Raw genomic sequence first — 7,273 nt, 5'->3', positions numbered from 1 at the left:
GGAGGGATCGTGCTCAGGCATCTCTCGGGGTGCGGGTGTACGCGGGGTTGGGGCCGGGCTGAGCGGGATGGGGGGTGTTGGGGGGCTGCGGCTCGGTGCTGGCCCGCGGGCACGTGGAGGTGGCGGGAGAGGCCTGCGTCGGCGGGCCCAGCCCGGGTATCTGAGGGAGGGGATTATATTTCCGGTTATATTTCGGTGCGGGGATCCTCGAGACTCTGGTCTGAGGGAGTTGGGGAAGGAGCGAGTGCCCCCATCGTTGGTGAGGTGGGAGCGGGAGGAGGAAGCTTCAACCCCGTTGGGCGTTTTAGGGTTGGGCTTGATTGAATGATGGAGCCTTGGACCGTTTGGAGAGGTACTGTGCCTCTTTAAGTTGAATAACAGGGGAAGCCATGGCCCCATGGGGCAGGCAGGGGAGCATATACTGGCCCTGCAAGACCCTGGTCGTGCTGACTGAGCTGCCGTTGTAGCTGTGCCTCCAAAGACAGAGGCAAAGGCTAAGGCGCTGAAGGCCAAGAAGGCCGTCCTGAAGGGGGTCCACAGTCACAAGAAGAAGAAGATCCGCACATCGCCCACCTTCCGCAGGCCCAAGACCCTGCGACTGCGGCGGCAGCCCAAGTACCCCCGGAAGAGCGCCCCACGGAGAAACAAGTATGTTGGGCTTGTGGGGTGGGAGTAGCCCCATGTGTGGGTTGGTGTGGGGACCCGTGTCCTGCTGCAGGTCCTGGGGTGACACCTTGCCAGTGTGCTGCCCTGAGAACTCAGCCCACACCCTGGTGACAGAGTGGTGTAAGGGGTGGGGGGTGTTTGGGGTGCAGGTGATGATTTCAAGCGACCAAAGCCTGAGAGTTTGTGATTAGAACTTTTTTGGCAACTGATGCACCTCAAAGAAAGCCTCTGAAGTGCAGAGGCTGTCTCAGCCAGCCTTCTGTTAACCACAGGGTCTTTCTCCTGCAGGCTGGACCATTATGCCATTATCAAGTTCCCTTTGACCACAGAGTCGGCAATGAAGAAGATAGAGGATAACAATACTCTGGTTTTCATCGTCGATGTCAAGGCAAACAAGCACCAGATCAAACAGGCTGTCAAGAAGCTGTATGATATCGATGTAGCCAAGGTCAACACATTGATTAGGTGAGAAGGTGGGGAGATGTGAGATGCTTCAAGAGCCCAGAGTGACTTCTAGCAGAAAGTGGGAACAGGTGTGAGTTTCAGCAGTTATGGGATTAAGCTCAGTAGTGTTTTCAGTGTTGTAAGTTTTGAGAATGCAACTTGTGACTTAGCATCTCTCAGTGGAAGTGGGCAGTGTTGGCAGACAGGAAGGTCAGCTTCATCAGGGAGCTCTCTAACACCCAGGGAGTCTTGTGCAAATGATGTGAACGTTTGTTACCACTGAGTAAAGTGATGCTTCCAAAGGAACCACTGATGCACACAGCTCTAGCAGGAATGTGGAGCAGGTGGGAGGAATTGCGTGCCTCTGCACTCATGCCTTTTGTTCCTCTCTAGGCCTGATGGGGAGAAGAAGGCTTATGTCCGACTGGCTCCGGATTACGATGCGCTGGATGTAGCCAACAAGGTGAGAAATCTTTGAAACTTTGCAGCTTCTGTTGCCTTGTATCTCCTGTGCCCCATTGTTCTGGCATACAGGCGAGGTACTTGTGCTTCAAGCACAGTGGCACTTCTGTGGAGTGTCCCTGTAGTTAGATGGGATCCATGTGTTCAGAAGCAAGACCATGTTGTTCAGCAAAGTGCAATTCTGCCTGGAAGTTCCTGTGACTAGGTGGGAAAAATTACTGAGTGAGAATTGCTGCTCCTTCAACTCCTTCAGGGAGGGGCTCCACAAGCTCCATAATATTAGTGGGGAGGATGCAGAAACTGCCCTGCAGCTTCTGGATGAAAACAGCCTTTGTCCTAACAGCATTCTTGGCCAGCCCTTTGGCAGCTCTTTTAAACAGGGGAAATGATGGCAGGGGCACCACTGTGCTGCTGGCCTGGGTGGAAGAGGAGTTCTGCTGTCCAGGTGTTGCTGGAAGTGGCAGACAGTTTAGTCCTCAAAGTGGTTGAGGTAGGCAGGAGGCAGTGGTGGTACCAATTGGGAGTAAGGGAATGTGAAATAAACCTAAAAGCGGTTGTGTAAGACACTTGGGCAGGTCTGTGAGGAAGAAACATGTCCTTGGAGGACAGGAATCCTGGGGAGATGCAGCCATGGCAGTGATGTCTGTGGTAGAGGCTCTGCTTTTCTGCCACCGTAACATCTGTTTTAACATGCTTTGCTTCTTTCCAGATTGGAATCATCTAAACTGCATCTACCAAGGACTGTACAGACAGGATAATAAACCCTGTGACACCACTGAGGAGCTCTTGTGTTTTGTGACAGTGTAGCCTGTGTGAAAGAGAGCACTCAGCAAACTTTTGGGGCTTCATTTCAGTAAAGGGGGTTCCTCCTTCCTGTCCTGCTGATGGGGTTTCCTGGATCACTGACCTCTGCTGTGGTAAACATGAGGTGACACCCCCAAATCCCAAGTACCTGTATTTACCTGAAACCTCTGGTATTCTGCACTCAGTTGTCCTGTGTAATTAGCATGTGTTTGTGATCAGTGTTCTCGGTGTCCTACATAGCTTCCTGTGGAGCTGACGAGCGCCCAGGAGGTAGGTAGTAACCACAGAAAAAACATGTTCATGGTTCAGATCTGCACAAGCAGAGCGTTGCACCATGTTGAGTGTATCAGCTGTTTGCTTGTGCTGCAAGCTTCACTTGACAGAGTCCTCAAGTTAATGCCATCGCAGGAGCTTTGTGGGTTTTTTTCCCTGATGTGATCCCAGCTCCCTGTGCTGCAGCATGTGAATCGCAGCCAGGTTTCCCTCACACCGTTCCTGTTATGTTGCCTGTAACCTCATGGGGTTCATGGCCCTCATCAGGGCTGTTTCCAAACTGCTGTTGCTGCCTCAGCAGTCTTTTGTTTCCTCAAATTTGTAGATGAAACTGGCTTTCCAGAGCACTTGGAAAGTCACAAGAAAGTGGAGCGCTGGGTGAGCAGGCAATGGAGGTGAAGTACTGATAAGCCTTTCGGTGTACTTGGTCTTAAGTATGTGGTTAGACTTGAGTGAGAAAGGTGATGAAAGCCAGAAACAAATATTGATTGTGGGGTAATTGTGCTCTTGAGCAGTGGGACATGGAGTTCGTTCCAGGCTCTTGCAGAGGAGTGGTGGTTTGCCCACATGGGAAGGGTGGGGGTGGATGGAAAGGGGGGAGCTGTCCCAATTGCTGCTTTTGGGACCTCGGAGTAAAGATTGATGCTGGGCTCTGTGGCCTTTGGCTTGAGGCTCTTCACTGGGTGCTCCTGGTGCTGGGGGAGTGCAGCCAGATCTGCAGGTACCCACATGGAGGCATGGGGACTGGCTGTGGGGTGGCTGTATCACAGAGCCTGTGTGCTCGCCTTCATGCAGGCAGACTTTGGCTGCTCTCAGCCTGCTTCTGAAAGCCTGGCCTGGAAGTGGGGGCTGCCTGGAATCACATCCCCCCCACATGCACACTTCTCTCTGGGCCTTGTGGGGTGCTCAGCTGGGCTGGGAAACCACCTGGACAAACTGCTGGTCCCCCCTGAGCTATGGGTGCTGTGCAGAGCTCTGCTGGCACCTTGGGCACAGGCCAGAGCCCAGGCTCTTGCCCCTCACCCTCCCCAAGCCTGACTCAGGGGCTCAAAACTTGGACATCAAGGCCTGTTGGCAGGCTGTGTGGGGTGAGGTGAGGCTGAACATCAGGCAACCTCCCCTGCCTGTGACACAGCCCTGCGGCTGGCAGTGTGGTGGTGTGAGGACCTGAGACAGCCCTGCTGATGTTCTGCTGGCCCTGTGGGGTGGAGGGCACCAACCCAACCTCTTGTCTGTGGCCTGGGTGCAGCCTCGGGAGGGAACAAGCAGGGTTTTGCCTGAATCCTGTGCCTCCTTAGCTGTTGTCACCCCAAGTAAGGGGAAGAAGGGCCCCTCTTGTGGCAAAGGCAGTATCGCTGCTGGGGTGAGGAGAGGGTATGTGCTGCGGCAGGGAGGCTGGGGAGGGATTTCACATCAGCATGACTTGCAGTCTGCCCTGACCCTGCCTCAACTTGGCCCAGCGGCTGCTGCTGTCTGGCACTTCGATTCCCTGCGCTTGCCTCTTGCTCTGGGCTGGCAGCCGGCCTGACCCACAGCTGGCCCAGCCTGGCCAGCACTGTGCTGCTGGGAGATGCTCTGGCTGGAAGCCAGGAGGGGAATGAGGGCGAGTCAGGCTACCTGCTTGGGGAAGCTTTGTCATGCATGATTCCTCCATGCTGCTGTAAGGGCAGTGGCAGCCTGGGCTGATCCCTCTGAGCCTGTGTGCTGCTGGAGCAGAGCTGTGTCTGCTCTGTGCTGAGACAAGGGGAAAGGTCCAGCTATCAGGGTGAGGGGAAACTAAGATTTCGCCTTGACTGTTTGGGGTATTTGCAGAGAAGAGTCAGTGCACAGAGGCTGCGGAGCTTAAGCTGCAGCTGGGAAGATGCGTAGCTGTTGGGATGTGCTGCTGAGGGTAGGGCTGTGCCCTGCCAGGGCTCCCTGGAGCTTGGCGCCAGGCTGCTGAGCTCTGCTTGGAGCGAGGAAGGGGTGAGGCAGAGGGTTTGAAGCTGGTGTAGATCCCTGCCCATGCAGTGTCCCGAGTATCCCGTCTGCGCTGGCTGCCACGCTGTTCCCGGCACGTGCCTCCTGCGCCCACCACAGTGTCGGTGCATGAAGGATGGGGATCCCTCATGCTTCCTTATTTTGCTGGCTTATTTCAGCTGCAGCACCTGTCTCTGCCTGAGCTGGGCTGGCCGTGGTGTTGGTAGGACAGATCCTGCCCTGGAGCAGGGGCTGGGCAGGAGTCCCTCTAAGCCCCACTGCTTTATGCCAGTGCGGTGTGATCCCGGAGCTGTCACGTCAGCAGGATTTGCCTTCCCAATGCTCTGGTGCACCACACGACCGGCTGGGCCAGTTCTGGCCCCGCTCCCCCAGGGAGCTGAACCCCTCTCTTCCCTCCCACCACTCTAGGGTGGCTGATGGAGGCAGCCTGGTCCTGCTGCTGCTGCGGGAGAGGGCCCCGCAGGCTCGCAGGAGGCCAGAGCTGTGCTGTGCTGGTGAAGATCACTCCAGGGGGATGCAAGCATGCAGCAGTCTTCCAGGAAGAGCCTGTGGCCTCACACAGTTTTCCCATGCCAGCTCCACTTCACGTGGCTGCTGGGTGAGTCATGCAGCCCAGCCAAGCTCCTTGCTGCCAGGCAGGTCAGGGACTGCAGCAGGGCTGGGTACCTCTCCTGGCTTTCTTCCCCTGCTCCCTGCCTCCCTGGGTCTCTAGAAGAGCAGATGAGTGAGGAAGAGAGATGGGGTCTTGCTATTTAAGGCTCAGCACGGTGCAGTTGGGCTGGTAGGATGCAGCAGGCTTAAGTGCATCCCTGGAGGGTCCCTAGAACAAAGCGAGCAGCAGAAATGTGCCCTCTTCCTCCCCAGGGACTGCCAGCCCTCCGCTGGGAATGGGGACACATCCTTTCCCATGGCCCTGTGTGTCATTCTCCCCCCCCGCCATCCTCCCCTCAACACTGCTGTGCCCCACAGAAAAGCCAGCTCAGGCGTGCTGCGGCAGCAGTAAACAGACCAATTTTAATGCACATAACACCCAGCATCACCACGGGAGGGACTCGTCCCTTCCCTTGCAACCCTCTCAGGCCATCAGCTGCAAAACGCAGCCACCCCTGGCCCTCCAGCTGCCTGCGTGGAAGCTGGCTTGGGCTGCTTCTCCATCGGCTGTGCCCCTGGCTTCGGCAGCGTCCCCGCGGCTCAGCGAGGCTGTCGGGCTGGTCCAGCAGGGAAGTGCTTTTAGGCAACAAAGCGGGTGAAGGCAGGGCCCGGAGCCAGGGAGCGAGCCCTAAGGCACATCAGAGCAGGTTCGGAGAGGCCAAGACCTCCAAGAGCCGGAGCCCAGGTCCCTCTCAGCACGCGCATCTCAGTCTATCAGAAACTTCTCACCATCCACGTCTCTCCCCGCAGAGCCCTTGCGCAGGGAGGGGAAAAAATCTGAGCGGAGGAGGCGGGAGAAGTACATGAGGATCATGGCGTCGAGCAGCAGGAGGTTGGCGGTGAGGAAGGCACCCTGGCCCTGCACCTCCACGTAGCGGAGGAAGTACCAGGTGAGGTAAGCCTGGGGTGCCAGGCGGAAGGCGAAGTACATCACCAGGTTGACGTACTTGTTGGCCTCGTAGAGCGCTGGGGAAGGCACGTTGCTCATCTTCAGCAGCATGCGGACGGTGAGGAAGATGTTGCTCACCTCCACCAGCAGCAGCAGCATCGCTGCCACCAGGAAACGGCCCGTGATGATGAGTGAGACGAAGGCAGAGATGGCCTGGGACACACACACACAGAGCACAGGGTCAGGTCTCCTTGCCCTGGGGGAGGCGAGCCTTTCCCCAGTAAGGTTTGGACATATTGGGTACTAATCCCCCTCCCCCTGCCCTCAGCAGCCCCCCAGGCACCTGAGCCAAGGGAAAACCAGTCTGGAGAGCCAGTTCCTCTGGGAAAACCAGTCTGGAGAGCCATTTCCCCCAGGGAGCAGTTACACCTCCCTGTGCTGGGGAGCTAGGCCCAGCCTCCGGCTCTCCCCCTGCCCGGCATGGCAGCCTGTCTGGCTCCTGGTGCTCGGAGCTGCCACGTCCTGCCCTGCTGGGCACTCTCACTTTGTTGATGCGCAGCCAGGGTGAGACAGAGGGAAGGGCTCTGGCTTGTCTTGCTGTATAGCGCAGGAAACCTGTATGGGCTAAGCCCTGGGGTGTGTGGTAGCCCCCCTGTGCTCACTCCTCGCCTTCCCGAGGCTGTACTCACCATGGTGTGGTGCACCAGATACTCCCAAGATGAGCGGGACTGATGGTTGAAGATGATGTCAAGGCTGTCGTGGATGAAGTAGCCTGTGGGATGGAGGAAAGCATTGAGGGGGGGTCTGGCTTGTGCACCATCACCTGCTGTGATAAGGGGGAACAGCAAGGAGGAAGAGGGTGGCGTGATCGTGCTCCAGGTGTCGGAAATACCTCCACCCTGCCGAGTGTGGGGAGACGGCTGGGCCCCGGGGGCTGGCAGCTTGTGGGCTCTACACTCACGATTAAGGCAGGAGGCACGGAGAGCTGCCCGGCCCTTGGGGACTCATCCTGGGCCGGCGTGCTGGGTGAGGCTGAAGAGGGAGTGGGCAGAGCCCAGTGGGGTGGCTGTGGCCATGGCCCTGCCTGGCTCCTTACCCGAGGAG

At 57.3% G+C, this 7,273-nt stretch overlaps 2 protein-coding genes and 2 non-coding genes across 4 annotated transcripts in view; 3 read left to right on the top strand and 1 right to left on the bottom strand.

Moving 5' to 3' along the window:
• Positions 1-67: 67 nt before the first annotated feature.
• Positions 68-2,296, top strand: RPL23A (ribosomal protein L23a). The gene is made up of 5 exons (XM_026861835.1): positions 68-259; positions 482-648; positions 955-1,131; positions 1,504-1,573; positions 2,282-2,296. Exons 1-5 carry the CDS (start codon positions 68-70, stop codon positions 2,294-2,296), a joined length of 621 nt encoding a protein of 206 aa, XP_026717636.1.
• Positions 809-881, top strand: LOC113487390. Its single transcript, XR_003399775.1, has one exon. It is a non-coding gene; the product is annotated as a small nucleolar RNA Z17 (small nucleolar RNA).
• Positions 1,362-1,428, top strand: LOC113487385. The gene has a single exon (XR_003399770.1). It is a non-coding gene; the product is annotated as a small nucleolar RNA SNORD42 (small nucleolar RNA).
• Positions 2,297-5,618: 3,322 nt separating the features above from the next.
• Positions 5,619-7,273, bottom strand: part of TLCD1 (TLC domain containing 1) — a 1,920-nt gene continuing 265 nt past the window's right edge. The window contains exons 2-3 of the mRNA XM_026861834.1: positions 6,859-6,941; positions 5,619-6,382 (exon numbers count right to left, since the gene is read on the bottom strand). Of these exons, the coding sequence (XP_026717635.1) occupies positions 5,987-6,382; positions 6,859-6,941 (479 nt within the window). The 3' untranslated portion in view covers positions 5,619-5,986. The remainder of the gene's footprint in view (positions 6,383-6,858; positions 6,942-7,273) is intronic.

This window comes from Athene cunicularia, assembly GCF_003259725.1.
Source record: "Athene cunicularia isolate RWA chromosome 19 unlocalized genomic scaffold, athCun1 chr19_part1, whole genome shotgun sequence".
NCBI lineage: Eukaryota > Metazoa > Chordata > Aves > Strigiformes > Strigidae > Athene > Athene cunicularia.
This window is presented reverse-complemented; position numbering and strand designations above follow the sequence as displayed.